The sequence below is a fragment of the Terrapene carolina genome, unplaced genomic scaffold (genome assembly GCF_002925995.2).
Source record: "Terrapene carolina triunguis isolate 2854851 unplaced genomic scaffold, T_m_triunguis-2.0 Scaffold1018, whole genome shotgun sequence".
Classification (NCBI taxonomy): domain Eukaryota; kingdom Metazoa; phylum Chordata; order Testudines; family Emydidae; genus Terrapene; species Terrapene triunguis.
This window is the reverse complement of record NW_020665369.1, coordinates 518,705-540,222: the sequence shown is the minus strand read 5'-3', so window position 1 is coordinate 540,222 and position 21,518 is coordinate 518,705. Positions and strand designations below refer to the sequence as shown.

The window sequence follows — 21,518 nt, the reverse complement described above, 5'->3', positions numbered from 1 at the left end:
ATAATTGCTGGGAAGGAGCCTGGGAATGAACCTGGAAGGTTATTGGATGTGGGTGGGAGAAGTATGGAACAGTTGTTTTTTTGGGGGGGATGCAGGGGAGAGTGATAGGGAGTTGGGGAGTCTCCCCCATGCAGACCCTGGCTGACCCCTAGCCTCTCCCATTCAGTCAGGCACATCTGTCCCTGTGTGTCCCTTCACCCCCACTCTGATTCAGCCCCCACCCCCGTTTGTCTCCCCCCTCCCTCCAGTGTCCCTTCTGAATCCCAGTCTGTGACCTGCCCCGTGTGCCTCCGCTCTGTCTTTCCCTTCCCCCATATATGCCTCCTCACCTGGCTCTGCTAGCAGAGTGTTGTGAGGAACACAGCCTTTGCTCTCTCTTTGCTCGGCTGTTAGGCTAGTGAGTGGCTGCCCTCTGTTTTGGCACCACAGCAGCCCCTGGCAGGCAAAAGGCATAACTGTAGCACCTCCTTGGCAGAATGTATTTTCTGCGGAGAGAAAAAAAAAAAGTGTGTGGGGGGGGGGGCATGAATTCCTTCAGGAGTAACAAATGTATGTTTTGAAGAGAGGCTTTAGGATGCTATCCTTATCCACAGAATTAAAAGTATATTTCTGTTATGCATCTGGGTTAACAGATTATATACCATGGTGGTCATCTGTGCTTTGAATAGTCACATTGTGAGCTCCTAAGGCCTTATATTCACTAGGAATAAAGATATATTTTTAACCCATGTTAAACTAATCCATGTTAATTAACTCTCATTTAGAATCCCAATGATGAAACATTTTTAGTTTTAACCCATATTGTCTGGTTGAGGTAAACTCTAGGCTGCTCTCTAAGGATTTGAACACTGGTTAAAAATGATCTTTTTCTTAGTGGAGAGAACCTAAAAGGAGTTTTAGGTAATTCCCACACATTCTCAAATATGTCTTTGTCCAGATTTTTTGTCTAGGTGGCTTTGCTTGTTCTTTCTGGCAGTGATAATCTTTTGATGTTTTAGGCAATGGATCACCTGCAGTCATTCATTGCCGACTGTGACAGAAGAACTGAAGTGGCTAAGAAAAGACTAGCAGAAACCCAAGAAGAGATCAGTGCTGAAGTTGCAGCTAAAGTAAGCATTTAAAACTGGTTTCTGACATGCTGCAAAGCCCTGTTGGACTGCTTAAGGGAATACTTATAATTGGGCTGATTTTCCTCTATCAGAAAGTAACCATTTCTTATTTAGCACAAGTGCACCTGAGGTGAATTCAAATGAGACTACCCATTAGTGAAATTCAAACCATTTTCATAAGGAAGGAAGTTTAGGCTTTGACAGGCCACCCAAACTGAGGATTTTTGTTTGAGAGAGAGATTCCCTCTCCTCCCCGAATCTGTCCCTAAAATCATTGTTTCCCAAACTTTTTACTAAGGCGACCCACCCAACAGCATTTTTTTATTTTTTTTTGCAACCCACCATTACATATATGCACCCTCAATCCTGGCACCACAACCCTAATCCTGGCCTGGTGCATGTTGGACTTTAGAGCGGTGGTTCCCAAACTTTTAAGGGTCACACTCCCTTTCTCCCTCCCCCTTCCCCCCAGCCCACTATGACAGGGGTAAGGGGGCAGAGGCTGGGGGTCATAGCTGGGGGCGGGGCGGGGGTTGGGGCCGGGAACAGAGCTGCAGCCAGGGGCAGAGGCTGGGGGTGGGAGTGGAGCCGCAGCTGGGCTGCCATGGGGGCCCAGAGCTGGATCTGTGGCCGGGTGTGGCTTTGCTCCCGGCCCTACCCCCAGCCTCAGCCCCAGGCTGGGAATGGAGCTGCGGCTGGGGGCTGCAGTAGGGGCTGGCAGCCGGGCATGCAGCTGGGTATGGAGCCGTGCCAAGGCTGGGGACAGGGCCACGCATGGCCTGTGCCCACTGCGCCTCCCTGAATGTTCCTCCGCACCCTCCTAGGGGACGCACCCCACAATTTGGGGACCTCTGGTTTAGAGAGCGAGCCTGACCCATGCTAACCCCACAGCAGCAACTCTTGTCCTGCGGGCCTGGGCCTGGCTCTCTATTCCAGCTGGGCCTGGCTCGCCAAATGTGAGTGGCCCTGCAGTCCTGTGTGCCAGGTTGCAACTCCCAAAGTGGGGAGCCAGGGCAGGAGCTGCCACTGCAGGGTGAGTGCAGGGCAGGCTTGCTCTTCAAGCCCTCTGCTCCCCCATCCTGGTGCCTCCCCTTTGGGCCATGAGAAGTGTATATTTGCCTAGGCAAAATATCCTAAAGGATGTTGTGAAGGCCAAGATTATAACATGGTTCAAAAAAAAACTAGAAAATTTTTTGGAGGATAGGTCCATCAATGGCTATTGGCAGGGATGATGTCCCTCTGGGGCACCGGGCATTGGCCGCTGTCGGAAGACAGGATACTGAGCTAGATGGACCTTTGGTCTGACCCAGTATGGCCATTCTTATGTTCTTAGGCCAGGGCCCGGTGATCTAGCCATGGATATGATGACTTCTTTAATACCTTCCTGCAACCCACTCTTGGGTTGGGACTCATTGTTTGGGAAACATTGCCTAAAAGGAGAAGGAAAAAGAGGGAGATGACTGGTCATCCACTTCTTCAGGAATCTTCAGTCTCTGTGGTGGAGCATGCCATGAAAAAGTGATAACTCCATCTTTTGCCCCATCAACTGCTGAGATAGCTTAGGGGTTCATGCTGTCTCATCTAGTTTTTGTGAGCTCATGTATGTGTTTGGAGGAATGGTTATATAAAATATTAATTTTACAAACCTATTTATTGCATAGAGAGCAATGACCTCACAATTTTTGTATTGTTCAGGATTTCTAAACAAATTTATGGTCTCGAAGGGAGCATAACCAGAGACAAAGCAAGTAGAGTGCAGATAGCCCTTTCAACAGCCGTGGGAGTCTTGCACCATAACAGTTACCATCATGAAAATCCCAGAGGCAGCTGTAGAAATGTCATAACCTGAAAATTTAATAACTTGTGAATATGCACGGTGGACTTCCTACTTTGGAGTATATGTGTTGGAGAATACAGGTTGGGTGGGGCCTACACTACTTGTTCATATACAAATACCTCTGATCCACATGTGTTTCCATTGACTTTGCCTTAAAGAGTTTATTTCATATAAGCAATGACTTCTGGATATTAATCCCAACAAGCACAATCTAGCTTCTCTGAGAAAAATCCAAACCTAAAACACATGAAAACCTGCCTGTATTGAGCTCCCACTTGTTTTTCCAAGGCTGAACGAGTTCATGAATTGAATGAAGAAATTGGGAAGCTATTGGCCAAAGTAGAACAGCTGGGAGCTGACGGAAATGTGGAGGAGTCCCAGAAAGTAATGGATGAAGTGGAGAAAGCCAGGGCAAAGAAGAGAGAAGCAGAGGTAATTTTGTTGTCTTTACATCTGTGAATTCATTGACACTTCATTCCAGATGGTCCTTAGGAGATGAGACCATATTTCTTAAACCATATTTCTCTGAATAATTTGGTTTAGAATGCTCAGCATGTATTGAAAGGTTTTAAATTGTTTGTATTATTTTTATTACCAAAATGGAAATGGCTGAGTATGTCTTTGACTTGAACTTCTATGTAAAAGGGATTTTTCTTCTGAAAGTGTGTATTTTGGCACCTAAATTTTTTGAATGCCCAAAAATAACTTAAATTTCATCAGCAGCTATGTACTAGACAATTTCTTATCAATCAGCAGCACTTCCTTAATTTTGATTCAGGGTGTGAGGCAATCAGTTGTAAACAGGGTGGATTTGATTTAAATCACTAGTCAGGAAGACTCGATTTAATCATGGATTTCTACATAAAAGTGCATTCTTGTTGGTTTTTATAATATTAATATGTATTCTTCACAACTCAGAAATAGATGTAGGTTTCATTTTTAGAAGGTACACACTATACATTTTTTAAAAGTTTTTTGAAAACTTTTCAGATTAGTTTTACAGCTATATCAGAAAATGAATGATTGTTTGGTTATTTCATTTACCAAAGGTAATTGAGGCAGATATTTATGAAGTCATTGGGAGGTGAACTTCTCCAATTCAACAGGTTAATCATTAATATTTGGAGGATTTTCTTGCCATGCTGTATTAGGAGGAGAACATCACCAGACAGACATTTAAATTGTTTTATTTAACTAAAACAACAACGTTGTATATTCTGGATGTTTTTCTTCAACAGCAAACATACAATATTTTAACAAAACGAGCATATAAATTTTTGAATGTAAACATTCAAGTTTTTTAAAATCAGGTTTGTTTTTGTTAAAATTGTTTAACTAAAATAGTTAATTTAAAAAAAAAAAATTTAATCGACTGTGTCAGCCAGGTCAACATGAGAAACTTTAAAATATTGGCTTCTGCAGCTAACGAAGTCATCTTCACCTTCATTTTCCTGTTTGTTCATAATCTGGAAAAGAAATACAAGCTTTCCTACTTTTTCAGGTCTCAAAACGATTTCTCAATTTGGAATGAATTAGTCCAAAGGAAGAAAATATTCTTTCTACACCGGCAAAAGAAGCTACTGCTGTTAAAAGTGAGATTATCGCTTCAACAGTCTCTGAATCCAAGTGCTTAAGTGACTTCCACTAGTTCACTGGTGTGACTTTCTTTAAAAAATCATCAGCAAACATATTTCTTGAATGGTTCACCCTTAGCTCTGAAGTTTATCATAGTTGGCATTATGGAGGGATGATTGCTGGATGTCCATGTCATAGCCAGCTCCTCTTCTTCAGCAGTTAAGGTTTGACCGTGGTACCGAGTATTGAGAATATTTGCAAGAAAATGAGGTGGAGAAAGTGCTTGTCCCATTTGTTTCTTTTAATGCTTGTAATTTAACTCTGTCGTTGCATATTTCTCTTTTTAAGATCTCACTCAGTTCTTTCCAAATTTCAACAGCATCAGCAATAAAACAGCTATTTCCCTGCATTTTGTTCAAGGCTACAGAAATAGGCTTCAGGGTACTCCGCATGTGTTCAACATTTCTCTTAAGCCCAATGTTAAGAACTTTGGCTGTGACAGTGCCATCTATTTTTTCACGATTTTGTTCACAAACTGTCATCAGATTGGGCCAGTTCTTGATATATTGCTCAAACAGTCCACTACTGAGTTCCATCGCATGTCTTGTGGGAGAGTTAGCTTGGTTCCTCTCACTTTTTTCAGAGCAGCTGCTGCAAAGTGGTTATTACGGAAGTACTTTGCAGTTTCAAGAACATTAGCCTTTATTACTGGAACACTGAAGTCTTTGGCTAGGAGGTGCATCAAATGAGCACTGCAACCATATGTTATTAGCTTGGGACTCTCTTCTAAATTTCTTCTCATCTTGGATACATTTGCAGCATTGTCTGTGTCCAGGCTGCGTACTAGACAGTTGAATTTTTTTCCACAGTTTGTTATAGCTCTTCCTGCTTCTTCTTGTAAGTATTCTGTGTGTGCATTTCCTGATGTATCAATTGTTTCTGTAAGGAAGACATTCCTTTCTTCTGTTGTCACACAAGCACATACAACAGGATCATTGTGGACATTGCTCCACCCATCAAAACTCAAGTTAACAATTTTACCCTCTAGACCTTTTGCACACTGCTCCATTTCTCTTTCATACTTTATCCAGCAATTTGCCTGCGACATCTGCTCTGTTGGGTGGACTGTATCCTGGTCTTAATGACTGAACCATGTTAATGAAGTGTGGGTTCTCAATCATACGGAAAGGAGAGTTTGTTGCATAAACAAACGGGGCAATTTATTCATCAATTACCTCTTTTTGTAATCTTCTGGTTCTTATCACAAATTTATCTATGGTGGTTTCTGGATGATGGAGACTTTTTTTTCTTTTTCCTTTCATCATCTTCAGCGCAGCTTCCTCCTGAGAAGGAACACTTCTCATGATGTTTCATTCGGTCAACCAGGCCTTGCATTTCTTTGTTGCAGTGTTTGCATTTTGCACACATGCCTGTCTTACCCACAGGTAGAGGAACTTCATTAAAATATCCCCAAACTGGGTCTCTTTTACGGCCTGCTGCCATTATAGGTTTTCTCTTCTAGTGAGAGAATGGTATGGTAGATCTCAAATCAATGAAGGCTACACTCAGAAAGACCTCAGGACTTCTGGAATATGCTGCTCAAACAGTTTCACTTTTGTTTCTACTACCTGTCCCTCCCTTCCCACGTTTATCTCCAGACTTCTTCGCCTTGTCCAGATCTATTCTGCCCCCAACAATCTTCTATTCATTGAACTTTTTGAAACTTTGCACTTTTAGAGAGAGGTAAGGGATTGACACAAATTTGCAGAGGGACAATAGGGTTGAGGTCTGTTGTTTCTCACCTCTATATGTTATTGATTTATTTATTTACAAATATTTTTGCTGTTAACAAGCATGTTATCTCTGGAGACACAAATCCACAGTTTGAGAACTGCAAAATTAAGCATCTCTGATGGTATCTTCTAGACTGAGCACTGAGTCCCATTGGGTAGATAGAAAGATTAACCTAAATAATCTATACAGAAGCCCCTGGAACCCCATAAGATTGGGTCCCTAATCCATAAACTATTGGAACTCATTTACAAAACTTTTCTTAAACATTACATGAATATATTGTCTCATACTATAGAATTAGAATTTATAATCCCTATTCCATGATGAGAGATCTTTGAGCTATAATAGTTTTAATTAAGATATATCTTTAGATAGGTTTTTTTCCTCAAAAAGCATTTTATCAAAAAAATCCGATTTAAATAAAAAAAAATGGGATTTTTAAATCATTGATTTTTATCCACCCTCATTGTAAAGCTAACTTTGCTACAGAGTTAGATGGCCTAAATATATCAAATATTTTCACCACTATTCTGTTATTGTTCAGTCCATTGGGGTCTCTGTTGGTATTCCCACTTTTTTTTTTTTTTTAAGGTAGTCCTGCACTATTTCAAGTGTATTTATTTCCACAGATAAGACTTTTACTTAAATTGAGCTATGTTGGTCTGTTTCGTTTCTATGGACAGTGTATTTGGTTCTACAGTTGTTAAGACCAGTCGGTGTCCTGGCTAGTGCTGGTAAGAAGACTAGTTTTCAGCCTTATGCATCATGAGTTGCACTGAGCAAGACTTTTTCAAAGGTGTTTAACTCTGACAAGACAAGCCAGTTTTCACTGGAGCTCTCAAAAGACTCTCTTCACTGAGAGCTATTTCCATGTCATGTTTCTGCTTTCTATCTGAGTCTCTTTGATGCTTGAGCAGCTTAAAATAACTGCAAATATTTGGTTTTTTTTTTACAGAGGATTAAGTGTGGCTTTGTTCCTTCTCCCAGCTGTCCTCAGATACAGAAATGGCCAAACAAATTTTCCTCAATTTAAAAATAACTCTTCAGTAGAGATCAAGACTGGAAAGAAGATTTTTCAGGATAGCATTTTAAATAGATTCACTGTGGAAGCCACTGTGCAATCTTCATAGATATGGTCTCACTGCTAATATTTACTAGCTATGTTGAACTCTCAAAAATTGTCAGACTCCTCCAAAGTAACCTACTGTGGAGTAGAGATTAAAAAACAGGTCCGTTTTCTTTTGTTTTTATTTGGAAAGCAAAATGAATTGTTCATGGCCCTATTTTTTGTAGTTCATGTCCAAATAATGTTATATTTAAAAATAATGAAACTTCTTTGTATTTTAATGGAGACATTTGATTTATACCTCACATGGATAAAATTAGTAGTAAAACAGGTCTAATATAGTATCCTGAATTACTCTGACTCTTAATTGGCAGGTATAACCCTTTATGTATATTGCTTCTGGTAAGACGTTCTTGTGTTCATATTTTCATGTATTGAAGAGTAAGAAGCTCTCAATGTATCTTCCCCCCAGGAAGTGTACAGGAATTCAATGCCTGCCTCCAGCTTTCAGCAGCAGAAGCTCCGTGTCTGTGAAGTGTGTTCTGCCTACCTTGGTCTTCATGATAACGACAGGCGACTTGCTGACCACTTTGGAGGAAAACTGCACTTAGGGTTTATCGAAATAAGGGAGAAACTTGAGGAGCTCAGGGTAAATCAGTCTTATTTATTTTTTCTTTCTCTTTTACTGACAACTTAATCACATGCGAGAAGATCTTAGCGGAAACTTTTTATTGTATGTGAATTTATTTGTTCATCTTGTAAATTTAAAACTTTTGAGGCAGGCCCATATTAAAAATTGGTTGAATGGTAAGTTAAAGATAATGACAGGACAGTGTAATGATCTCTTGGCATGGTGAGTTCATTTGAACAACCTGCATTTTAATATAGCCAAATGCAGATCATACATCTCTGAACAAAGAACGTAGGTCACACTTACAGAAGAAGGAAGTGTATTCTGGAATGCACTGACACTGAAAAGGACTTGATGGTCATGTTGGATAACGAACTGAACATGAGTTCTCAGTATGATACTATGGCGAAGAGGGGTAATGCGATTCTTGGATGTACGAGCAGGGGGAATATTGAGTAGGAATAGAGGTGGTATTTCTTCACTATTCAATGTGAACAGGACCATTACTGGAATGTGGTGTCCATGCTTCAAAAAGGATGTTGAAAAATTGGACATGATCCAGAAAAGAATTACAAGAATGACTAATGGTCTGGAAACCCTGCCTTACAGTGAGAAATGAAAGAAGCTCTGTCTATATAACATATCCAAGAAAAGGTTAATAGGTGACTTGAGCACCCTGTAAAAGTAGCTACATGGGGAGGGAGATCTTGGTAGTAGAGGGCTCTTCAATTTAGCAGACAAAGGCGTAACAAGATCCAGTGCCTTCATGTTGAAGCTAGATAAATTCAAACTAGAAATATGATGCAAATTTTTAACAGTAGCTTAACCATTGAAATAACTTATCTCGGTATGTAGTGATTCGTCTTCGAGTGATTGCTCATGTGTATTCCACAGTAGGTGTTCGTGCTTGCCACGTGCACCGGTGCTGGAAGTTTTTCCCCTAGCAGTACCCATAGGGGAGCGCCCCAGCGACCCCTGGAGTGGCGCCTCCATGGTGCGGTATAAGGGGCGCTGCGCGCTCTTTCCACCCTCAGTTCCTTCTTGCCGCCAGTGAAGGTGATTTGGAACTGCTCTGCTCCAGCTTTGTTGTAGCTCGTCCCCAAAACTGCTTGTTCATTCAGTGTATGGTACCTGTAGTTAGTAAGTTTTTAGTTTAGCTAAGCTAAGCTAGAGCACCCAGGCCGGGGCCCCGGGTTTTAAGTCATGCAACACTTGTAGGTGATCTGTGCCACTGAGTGATCCGCAGACGGACTGTCTGAGCTGTTTGGGGGAAACTCAGCGATCACTGCAAGATTTGCAAGTTGTTTAAGCCTCGGACCAAGAGAGAAAGGGACATTAGGCTCCGGGCTATTTTGATGGAGTTGGCGCTGACCCCGGCTCTGGTGTGCCGCTCTGAGTCGGCACCGGGCACTGCGGTGTCGGTGCGCGGCGACCCTTCGGCGCCATCAACTAGTCGGTACCGCTCCCCGTCCACGGGGCACGCCAAGAAGGCTAGAAAGAGGCCTTCTTCGCTGCGGCACCAGAGTAAACCTGGGACAGAGGTTAGACCCATGTTGGGCAGTCCTCGATCCCCACCGGCCTCTAGGCCTCCGACTCAAGTCGAGCAGAGTAGCCTAGCCCATTCGGAGCAGGCCTCCCCGGATGTCCGGGTGCTCTCCACACCGGAGGCCCTTCAGGCGACCCGGGATGTTATGTCCATGCCAGTACCAGGAGCACCGCCGATGTCGGCCCCACGCTCCAGAGGCAAGCTGTCGCTGGGATCTCCACAGTCACACCGGCTCGGTACTGGTTTTGGTTGAAGGAACGTTCCCGACGCCGTTCGCCGCCGAGCTACCGTTCAGGGCAAAGTCCACGTGGATCGCTCTTGACGCCCACCAGGCTGTCTGCTTGGGTTCCGTCTGACCGAGACACTCGGCACCGTTTCGCTTCGAGGAGCGAACACTGACAGGACCGAGGCAGATGACGCCAAAGGTCCTCATCTCGGCGGGGCTATCGCAGCCAGTCACAGCACGAACGTCAATGTCGTTTCCATTTGGTGTCCTGCTACAGGACCCCGCCACGGCACCGCTTCCGCAGCCCCGGGCGTCCATCGCCGGCATCTCGCCGTCATGGGTCCGCCCACCGGAGCCAATCGCGGAGCAGCCGTTCTTCTTTGAGTGCTTGTTCACGTCCATTCCACATTAGGTGTACGCGCGCCGCGTGCACGAACGTCGGAAACTTTTTCCCTCAGCGGCTCCCGTCGGGCCCGCAGGGTCTCCCTTCCCGCCAGAGCGGCGCCCCGCCCTAGCGTATATATATCCCTGCCGGCCCGACCCTCCCTCAGTTCCTTCTTACCGCCCGTGGCGACGTTGGAACAACTCGATCTCTCGTCTGAGAGTGTCCCTTAGCATAAAGTGATTAGTGATAGTTATCTGTTCATTATAGTTAAGTGTTTAGAGCCTAGTGTTAAATAGTAGTTAATTAGTCCCTCACAAAGACCTAAATCTCTTTGTGATAAGTGTGTGGCAACCCCGGCACCGGCCCTGGGCGGCGGGGCATGCCGCACGCCCAAGCCTTCAAGGCTTGTGCCACGTGCCGCAGGCCTATGCCGTTGAGCGACCCGCACGACTCGTGCCTCCGTTGCCTGGGGGAAGCTCACCAAAAGGAGCGCTGTAAGATTTGTAAGGCTTTCAAGCCCAGGACTAAGAAAGAGAGAGACTTTCGCTTGAAACAGCTCCTCATGGAGGCGGCGTTGCAGCCCTCCTCTTCCGCGGCACCATCGACCTCGGTGTGGAGTGCCCCGGCATCGGTCCGCGACCCGACGCCGGCAGGACAGCGTAAGTCTACGATGCCGCCTAGGCGGGAACACACCCGGCACCGTTCTTCTTCGCCGGCCAGGCCGAAAGGCCAGCCCAAAGCCCGGAGACGTTCCCCGCACAAGAAGTCGGCACCGGCAAAGACCGCGAGTGCTGCCAAGGCCGTTACGGCCCCGATGCAGATCCCGGTGCCAGTGGCTCCGGCGCCGAAAGGCCCGTCGAGCCCCGGGATAAGCGCGTCGAGTGAGGAGGAAGGGCTGGAGGAACTGTTGGAACAGCCCTCCACCCCGGACACATTTGAGGCAGCAAAACACCTCATTGAATTGTCCACCGAAAGCACCCTCCGCGCTAAAGACATTCCGCCGCGACTGCCATCCAAGGGCAAGCCGGCGATCATGCGCCCATCACGGTCGCCATCTCGGCACCGTTCATGGCGCCGGTCCCGGTCGAGCTCCACCTCGGTGGACTCCCGGCTTCCCGCCGCGCAACGGGCCGCCAAACAGTCAGGCCCCGACGCAGGCGAGGCACCGTCCCTGCAGCCCGGCTCGAGTAGGCACCGGGACGCGTCGGTCACAAGGTTCCCGGGACAGCCCTCCTGCAGCCGTTCCCGGTCCCGGAATCGACGGTACCGGTCCAGGTCTGCACGGCGCCTCTCACGGTCCCGTTCCCAAAGGCACCGCTCCCCGACTCCGGAACGGCACCGCCGTGGCCCTCTAGATCGCCGTCCCTAGCGTCGGAAGAGGGCTCGGGCCCTTCCAGCAGATATGGCCGCAGAGGGCACGCCACTAGGGAGCACGAGGCCTCTTGGCAACCGCATTGGAGCCATCCTGGGCAATGGCCATTCTGGACCCCGTGGGCCTATCATCAGCAAGGCCCTCCGTCCAGAACCTCGAGATCGGGCCCCTCAGGACACCGGTCCCGCTCCCCACGGTGCCGCCCTGCCTCCCGTGCGGAGGCCACGGTCTCCAGACCGCCAGACAGGGAGAGGACGGACTTGGCACCGAGCCCGGCACCGTCCACGACTCAGGGCAGGGGACGCACCCCAGAGGAGCGTCCCGCCAACGAGGAGTTGCAGGAGGACGAGGACGCGCAGAAGGCCATGACCTCCTCCTCCTTACCCGATGAAGCCGTGGCGGGCACAACAGTGTCCGGCCCTCCCCCGATTGACCATCGGGCACACCAGGACCTGCTCCGCCGGGTAGCCCTCAATTTGGGGTTGCAGGCAGAGGAGACTGTTGAGCAGGAGGACCCGATGGTGGACATTCTCAGCCCGGAGGGTCCCTCCAGGATCGCACTTCCGCTTATAAAGACGGTACAGGCGAACTATAAGACTGTATGGCAGACGCCAGCCTCCTCGGCACCGACTGCAAGGGGCGTCGAGAGAAAGTACTTCGCCCCTTCTAAGGGGTTTGACTTTCTATTCTCCCACCCGACCCCATGTTCGCTGGTCGTTTCGGCGGTCAACGAGAGGGAGTGACATGGCCAGCAGGCCCCAGCCCCCAAGGCCGAGGAGGCGAAGCGATTAGACTTGTTTGGCAGAAAGGTCTACTCGTCCGGAGGCCTCCAGTTGCGGATCGCGAACCAGCAAGCGATCCTCAATAGACATAATTTTAACTCCTGGGCATCTGTGTCAAAATTTAAGGATGCCTTGCCTCAGGGATCGCAACCCGAGTTTGCGGCCATAGTGGACGAGGGAAAGGCAGTGGCCAAAACCTCATTACAGGCCTCACTCGACTCGGCTGATGCGGCCACTAGGATTATCGCGTCAGGCGTGGTAATGAGGCGCTCAGCGTGGCTGCAGGCTTCTGGCCTTCCCCCTGAGATGCAAAACACCCTCCAAGACCTTCCGTTTGAGGGTTCGGGGTTGTTTTCGGAGCAAACGGATGCCAGGCTCCATGGCCTCAAGGACTCTCGGGCTACCCTCAAGTCCTTGGGGATGCACACCCCTGTAACGCAGAGGAAGCCTTTCAAGCCACAGCCTCCACAGAGGCAGTACCATCCTCGCCCTTGGCAGGAACCATACCGTCGACGGGGCAGGGACAATAGGCGTAGGCGCAACAATACGCCTAACCAAGGCCAAAACCAGGGCCACAACAAGCCGCAGCCAGGAAATAAACAAGGATTTTGAAGCTGCGATCGAGGACAGCGTACCCATCTCCTCTCCGGATCCCCCCTGTATTTCAGGGACCGCCTGTCCCATTTTTTCCCTGCTTGGTCTCATATAACATCGGACCGCTGGGTCCTGCGCACGGTGGAGTCAGGTTACGCCCTTCAGTTCTCCTCGCCCCCTCCCTCCCACCCACCACCCCCGTCCCTCTTCAGGGACCCCTCTCACGAGCAACTCCTCATGCAGGAGGTACAGACCCTCCTCGCTGTGGGGGCGGTGGAAGAGGTTCCTCTGGACCTCAGAGGAAAAGGGTTCTATTCCAGATACTTCCTCATTCCCAAAGCGAAAGGAGGCCTCCGTCCTATCCTGGACCTTCGCAAGCTAAACAAGTACTTGCAAAAACCACGTTTCCGTATGGTCTCCCTTGGTACCATCATTCCTTCCCTGGATCCGGGGGATTGGTACGCTGCCCTCGATATGAAAGACGCTTACTTTCACATTGCCATTCGCCCGGCCCACCGGTGGTTCCTGCGCTTCACTATCCAGCAATGTCATTTCCAGTTCACGGTCTTGCCCTGCGGTCTGGCAACAGCCCCACGTGTCTTCACGAAATGCATGTCCGTGGTAGCGGCCTTTCTTCGAAAAAGACAGATGCGCGTCTACCCGTACCTGGACGATTGGCTCCTGGCGGGCCGGTCGGAGGCGGAGGTTCGCGCCCACGTGGCACTGGCGCTACAAGTATTCCGAGAGCTCGGCCTGTTAGTCAATGTGCCCAAGTCCTCACTAGTCCCCACACAGAGGCTGGACTTCATAGGGGCAGTCCTGGACTCGGTGGTGGCACGGGCGAGTCTTCCCGTATCGCGATTCCTGGCTATCCAGGAGGCCGTGACCTCCATTCAGCGATTCCCCACAACCACGGCCAGACGCTGTTTACAACTCTTGGGGCACATGGCGGCATGCACACACGTAGTCGGGCTCGCCCGTCTCAGACTCCGGCCTCTGCAGCTGTGGTTGGCCCAGGTGTACCGCCCCAACAGGGACCCATTGGACATGGTCGTCACGATCCCAGCTCGAGTATCGGGCGCCCTCTGTTGGTGGCTCGATCAACAGCAGGTTTGTGCGGGGGTCCCGTTTGCCGCCCCACAACCAGTTCTGACGTTAGTGACAGACGCGTCGGACCTGGGTTGGGGGGCGCACCTAGGGGACCTGCGCACTCAGGGCTTGTGGTCCAGGGAGGAACGGCTGCTTCACATCAACCTGAAGGAGCTGAGGGCGGTTCGCCTCGCCTGCCAGACCTTCCACGCTACCATAAGAGGACACAGCGTGTCGGTTCTGACGGACAACGCTACCGCTATGTTTTACATAAACAAGCAGGGCGGGTCCCGGTCCTCTCCCCTCTGTCACGAGGCACTCCTCCTCTGGGACTTCTGCATAGCCCATTCAGTGCACCTTCGAGCTGCATATCTCCCCGGGGTCCAAAACGGACTGGCGGACCGTCTCAGCCGGTCCTATCTCATGCACGAGTGGAGGCTGAGATGGGACATCCTCCGTTCAATCTTCCTGAGGTGGGGGTTTCCCCAGGTGGATCTGTTTGCCACCAAGGACAACAGCCAGTGCCCGCAGTTTTGCTCATTCCAGAAACGCAGTCCGGGCTCTCTGGCAGACGCCTTTGCAATCCCGTGGGGCGGGAGCCTGAGGTATGCCTTCCCCCCATTCCCACTCATCCACAGGGTCCTCCTCAAAACCCGCAGGGACAAGGCGACAGTCATTCTCATCGCCCCGGCGTGGCCACACCAACACTGGTTCACAACTCTGTTGGAACTGTCCGTGACCACCCCGATAGCCCTCCCCCTCCATCACGACCTCATCACCCAAGACCGGGGTCGCCTACTCCACCCGAACCTGCCATCGCTGCATCTCACGGCATGGCTTCTCTCTGGCTAAGTGATGTGGAGCACAGGTGCTCTCAGGAGGTCCAGCAAATCCTCCTTGGTAGTAGGAAACCCTCCACAAGGGCGACCTACCTTGCCAAGTGGAAGCGCTTCTCCCTATGGTGTGGGCCTCAGCACATCCTGCCCTTGCAGGCCTCGATACCACTGATTCTGGACTACTTGCTGCACCTCAAGCATCAAGGCCTCGCCCCCGCTTCTATTAAGGTGCATCTGGCCGCTATATCGGCATTTCACCCTGGGGAATCGGGGAGATCCGTGTTCTCCAATTCCACTGTAGTCCGATTCCTCAAGGGGCTGGAGAGGGTGTTCCCCTACTCGCGCCCACCAATACCCCCGTGGAACCTCAATCTGGTCCTTACTAAGCTCATGGGGCCGCCTTTTGAACCCCTGGCCTCTTGCTCCCTCACGCACCTTTCATGGAAGGTCGCGTTTCTCATGGCCATCACCTCGGCTAGGAGGGTATCGGAGTTGAGGGCCCTCACCTCGGAGCCTCCTTATACCGTCTTTTATAAGGATAAGGTGCAGCTTAGGCCTCACCCTAAATTCCTCTCAAAAGTGGTCACGAATTTTCACATGGGACAGGACATTTGTTTACCAGTGTTCTTCCCCAAGCCCCATACGGACCCAAGCCATCGCAGCCTGCATACCCTGGATGTTCGGCGGGCCTTGGCTTTTTATCTAGACTGAACCAGACCTTTCCGCAAATCGACTCAGCTGTTTGTGGCCGTTGCGGAACGAATGAGGGGCCAGCCTATTTCGACGCAACGCCTGTCGGCATGGATCGTGCTTTGCATACGTACGTGCTATGAGCTCGCCAACATGCCTGCACCTCAGATCAGGGCTCACTCTACTAGGGCCCAGGCGTCCTCGACGGCCTTCTTGGCACAGGTCCCGCTCCAGGAGATCTGCAAGGCAGCCACCTGGTCGTCGGTGCATACCTTCACAGCCCACTACGCGGTCCACCATCAGACCAGAGATGACGCGATGGTCGGCAGAGCGGTGCTTCAATCAGTTATTCCTTGACTCCTACCCTCCTCCGATGGTAAGCTTGTGAGTCACCTAATGTGGAATGGACGTGAACAAGCACTCGAAGAAGAAAAGACGGTTACTCACCTTCTGTAACTGTTGTTCTTCGAGATGTGGTGTTCACGTCCATTACACTTCCCACCCTCCTTCCCCTCTGTCGGAGTCACCGGCAAGAAGGAACTGAGGGAGGGTCGGGCCGGCAGGGATATATATACGCTAGGGCGGGGCGTCGCTCTGGCGGGAAGGGAGACCCTGCGGGCCTGACGGGAGCCGCTGAGGGGAAAAAGTTTCCGACGTTCGTGCACGCGGCGCGCGTACACCTAATGTGGAATGGACGTGAACAACACATCTCGAAGAACAACAGTTACAGAAGTTGAGTAACCGTCTTTTACCAACGGTACCGGTCCTCCACGTCAGGATTGCGGTCCCATGGTTGGCATCACTCCCGGCGCCCCATTCCTCCCGATCCAGGGACAGCGGCAGGTAGTATGTCAGCCCGGCCTCCCTTCATAGTTGTCCATCGATAGGCCAGTCAGGCCGAACAGTCGGTTCCGCTGGTGCGACAGCAGGTGCAGTGGCACCGGGCCCTGTGGCTGGCCCAATGGTATCAGTGGGCACCATGGTCCCCGACGCAGCCCCGATGGGGGCTCGCTCAGTGGCTGGAGCCTCACAAGGACCATCGGCCTCCCTCTCCAGACCTCTGAGGAAGGAGTCAGTGGGACGTACATCCTCAGCACCATGTCCAGAGACCGACCAGGTGGTGGACCCTCCAGTGCCGGTGGACACCCAAAGTACTGCGCCGGCCTCCTCACCCTCCCCAGATGAGGTGATTACAGCCCCTCCGTCCCGCAGGAGGACTTTAGGGCCCACCAAGAACTCTTAAAAAGGGTGGCATCAAGCCTCCACCTCCAAGCAGAGGATATGGAGGAGCCCTCGGACTCCCTGGTAAATGTATTGTCCTCCTCGGCACCAGGCAGGGTGGCCTTGCCTCTCCACGAAGGGGTGGCAAAAATTTCAAATGCCCTGTGGCAAACCTCGGCCTTATTGGTCCCCATCTCTAAGAGAGTGGAACGCAAGTATTTTGTACCTACCAAGGGGCATGACTATTTATACACCCACCCTGCTCCTAACTCCCTGGTGGTCGAGTCGGTCAACCACAGGGAACGGCTGTCCCAACCAGCCCATGCCCCAAAAAATAAAGATTCAAGGAGGTTGGACTCATTTTGAAGAAAAATTTATTCGTCCTCGAGCTTCCAGTTACAGGTGGTGAACCACCAGGCTCTCCTGGGTCTGTATGAATTCAGGGCCCCCTGCTCAAGTTCGAGGACTCCCTCCAGGAGCGTGACAGGAAGGAGTTCAAAGTGCTGGTGGAGACTGCCAGGGCAACCCTGCAGGTAGCTTCTGATGCAGCGGCCACAGCCATGTGGTCCATGGCCTCCACAGTATCCATGAGAAGGATGTCATGGCTCCTGCCCTCTGGGCTGTCCAGTGAGGCGCAGACCCCCCTGCAGGACCTCCCGTTAGACAGCAAAGGTCTGTTTGCAGAGCAAACGGATACAAAGCTGCATGGCCTGAAAGACTCCCACACGACTCTCCAGACTCTGGATCTCTATGTTCCGGCTCCGGGTAACCTAAGTTCAAGCCGCAGCAGACTCCCACTCAGGCCAGCCAGTCAAAATACAAGACCGCTTATAAGAAATCGCGGAACTATAAGAGGTGCCCACAGAGGCAGTCTCGGCCTGCCCCCCAGCCTGAGTCCTCCAAGGGCAAGCAAGCGGGGAAAAGGCGGTTATGATGGGACACCCGGGGGCACCCTGCCAGTTCTCATCAGGGATCCACCCTCAATAAAGCTTCCCTTCTCCGATCTGTTGTGTGCTTTCCTCCCGGAGTGGTCGCAGCTGACCTCGGACCGATGGGTCCTCAACACCATCTCCTGGGGGTACACCCTCCAGTTTACTTCCTCCCGGACCAACCATCCCCACCCCTGTCCCTCTTGGGGGACCCCTCGCACGAGGCTCTGCTCGAGCAGGAGATGGGGCAGCTCCTGGGCCTAGGAGCGATGGAAGTGGTACCGGGGGAGTTCAAAGGCAAGTGTTACTACTCCCGCTATTTCCTTATCCCGAAGGCCAAAGGGGGGCTCAGGCCCATCTTGGACCTGTAAGGCCTTAACAAGTACATGGTGAAGCTCAAGTTCCGCATGGTCTCCCTGGCCTCCATCATCCCCTCCCTGGATCCCGGGGACTGGTACGCCGCCCTCGATCTGTAGGATGCGTACTTCCACATTCACATATTCGAGGGGCACAGACGCTTCCTCCATTTCATAGTGGGGCAGGAACACCACCAATTTACGGTCCTCCCGTTTGGCCTGTCCACTGCCCCCAGGGTATTCACAAAATGTATGTCAGTGGTGGCCTACCTCAGGCACCAAGGGGTCCAGATGTTCCCGTATCTGGACGACTGGTTGGTCAAGGGTAGCTCCCAGTTGCAGGTGCGGGATCACGTGGCACTCCTTCTATCCACGTGCTCTCCCAGGACCAGGGCTGCCTCCTCCACCCCAACCTAGCGGCACTCCACCTCACGGCGTGGCTGCTCAATGGTTAGGTAGGGAGGAAAGGACGTGCTCGGAAGGGGTTCAGTGTGTCCTTCTAGAAAGCAGGCGCCCCTCCACGCACCGAGCCTACTTGGCAAAGTGGTCTCAGTTTTCCAGATGGGCGGACGAGCGGGGCATTTCCCCGGTGGCCACCCCAATCCATCTTATTCTGGACTACCTTCTTCACCGTAGCGCCTTGTCAGTCAAGGTGCACATGGTGGCCATATCGGCCTTCCATCCGCCGATGCAGGGCCACACGGTATTTTCCCATGCTATGACTGGCTGATTTCTTAAGGGCTTGGATCGTCTCTTCCCGTATGATAGGCCCCCTGTCCCGCAGTGGGACCTAAACCTGGGTGTTGGCCTGTCTCATGGGGCCCCTGTTTGAGCCACTAGCCACGTGCTCCTGGTCACACCTCTCGTGAAAGGTAGCCTTCCTGGTTGCGATCGCGTCAGCTAGGGGGGTCTTGGAACTCAGGTCCCTGGCCTCCGAGCCCCTGTACACGGTGTTTCATAAAGATACGGTCCGGTTCCGCCTACACCCTTTGTTCCTCCCAAAGGTGGTCTCCGCCTATCACATGGGTCAGGACATTTTTCTGCCGGTCCTCTGCCCCAAGCCCCATGCGTCCAGTGAGGAGCGCCGCCTCCACACGCTGGATGTGAGACGGGCTCTGGCTTTCTACCTGGAGCGGACTAAGCCATTCAGAAAGTCCTCGCAACTGTTCAGTGCCTTGGCCGAGTGCATGAAAGGTAGGCCGATCTCCACTCGGCAATTCTCCAACTGGATCACCTCATGCATCCGTACCTGTTATTGTTAAGCCTGGCGGGAATCCCTCTGCCACCAGTTGTGAAGGTGCACTCGACTCGAGCGCAGGCCTCGTCGGCTGCCTTTTTGGCTCATGTCCCCATCCAGGACATTTGTAGGGCTGCTACGTGGTCTTCAGTTCACGCTTTCACCTCGCATTATCAGATTGTCACCCAAACCAGGGAGGACGCCAGGTTCAGCAGGGCTGTGCTCCGTCCCAAGAATTTGTGAACTCCTACCCACCTCCAACAGATATAGCTTGGAATCACCTACTGTGGAATACACATGAGCAATCACTCAAAGAAGAAAAGACATTTACCTTTTCCATAACTGGTGTTCTTCGAGATGTGTTGCTCATGTCTATTCCACATCCCGCCCTCCTTCCCCTCTGTCGGAGTTGTCTGGCAAGAAGGAACTGAGGGTGGGGGGAGCGCGCCGCGCCCCTTATTCCGTGCTTTGAAATGTTTGCAATGTGTAGTTGCTAACTGGGCCAATGAGAGAAATCTCTTCTACAGTCTATATCCCAAAACCTTGACAGTCTTATTACATGGTTATTAAAGTAACTTTGAGTATGCAAGAGAAGACTGGTGTGTCTATCTCCTTCTCCCTCCTGCCCCACCGTTCCCCACAACATGTAGCACCTCCACCATGACCATTTCCGGCTCCCCTTCCTCTTCCCATTCCATTAAGCCATTAGTTGGCACTGTAGAAGCTTTTAACATGTAACAAATTGCTTCTTGCTGTCTCCTGTCCTGTGCTGCTATGTACACCTATTCCAGACAGCAGCTTACTGGAGGGTCGCATGCTACCTTGGCCAAGTAGCCCAAGGTGGACACTGAGCTGGCTTCCCCCTGCCATCTGGAACTCCTGCCTGTGGTTCAGCCAGGCTTCCCCACCCAGGCCCCAGGGCTATCCAGTCTACCTTTCTTCCAAAGCAGGCCAGTCCCCTCACCCACACAGGGGTAATGTGTATCTTAACTATTCATTTTCTGGATTCCAGATGTTTAAATTTGTGTTGCTTTCAGTCTCCCTACCCCAGATCCCATTTCAGATGGAAGGTCAGGAAGAGGGGCAGAGTCCCCCAGATCACACAACAGGAAGGGAGAGGGGCGGGGCTCCCTGAAATTCCAGCACACGCACAGACTGGGAGAATTCAGAGCTTACAAGCCCCGACACCACCTCTAAACTCCCCAACTTTCTCTGCTCTCCCTGCTCTGCTATTATGTCTTTTCTAAATGAGAGTCTCTAGCCTAACTAGAAATTGTGGGTTTAATGCAAGAAATACTGAGTGAAATTCTGTGTCCTGTGTTATGTGGGTGGAAGGACTATATTATAATGGTCCTTTCTGGCCTTAAAAAATCTATGAATTATAGTTTTGCAATTCAATGAGCTATGTGAGCATGTGCTTAAGGCCCCTTGACTTCAATAGGAGTTAAGCACAAGTTTTCCTCAGTTGGAGCCCAAATGCAGAAAATGGTTCTGTTAGGATCGTGAGTAAAAGTGCTAGTGGACTCAGAGTGTTATTTTGTGTGGTTATGTGTGATATTTATGAGAGGAAGGCATTAATGCAAATAGTTCCCTGGAACAAGAATAGTTATTAAAAATAATTACAAGTAAATTGTCATTGTTGTACAAGGAATTACTTGACATCAAAATTATAAGAAATTGAATACTAACTGAAAAAATTGTCCATGGATAATTATTCCAAAGTCCTAAAGTACTCTGTATGTAATCTTTGAAGTACATCACTTACAAAAAATAACTTTCCTCCTTCCTAAAACTCTCCTCAGAAATCTAATCAATATGGTCTGGGACAATTCCACAACTCAGAAGACGACCTTTATAAAGAGATTAATCTCTTGCATTATGCCCAGAAGGTGGAAAGACTTGGGGCTTTTCATAATGTCCAATTGCAGTGAGTTCCACACCTAAGGGCCCTCTGCTGAGAGTGCCCTGCCCCTAACTGTAGTGAATTCAACCTCCACATACTATCAGCTGAAGTATCCTTTCTGTGATTGTAACTGTCATGTTCACAGTGTGGAGACAAGTAGCCTCAGAACCAGGCACCAGCCCATTCAGGGTCTTTCTGATGCAGGCTAAGACCTTACTTATCTTCCAGTGTAAACGAAGGAAACTCATAAAATTTCTAGCTCTGCTCATTCTGATTTACCACCCACTGGCCAGAGTATGACAGAATTAGTATGGAAACTCTCACATTGAAATTCTGACCC

At 50.1% G+C, this 21,518-nt stretch overlaps 1 protein-coding gene across 5 annotated transcripts in view; it reads left to right on the top strand.

Moving 5' to 3' along the window:
* The window catches only part of LOC112115903 (putative RNA-binding protein Luc7-like 2), a 79,338-nt gene that overhangs the window by 41,597 nt on the left and 16,223 nt on the right, over positions 1-21,518 (top strand). For all 5 annotated transcript variants that reach the window (XM_026661345.2, XM_026661346.2, XM_026661350.2 and 2 more), the window contains 3 exons: positions 999-1,109; positions 3,235-3,378; positions 7,854-8,030. In XM_026661345.2, the coding sequence (XP_026517130.1) occupies positions 999-1,109; positions 3,235-3,378; positions 7,854-8,030 (432 nt within the window). The remainder of the gene's footprint in view (positions 1-998; positions 1,110-3,234; positions 3,379-7,853; positions 8,031-21,518) is intronic.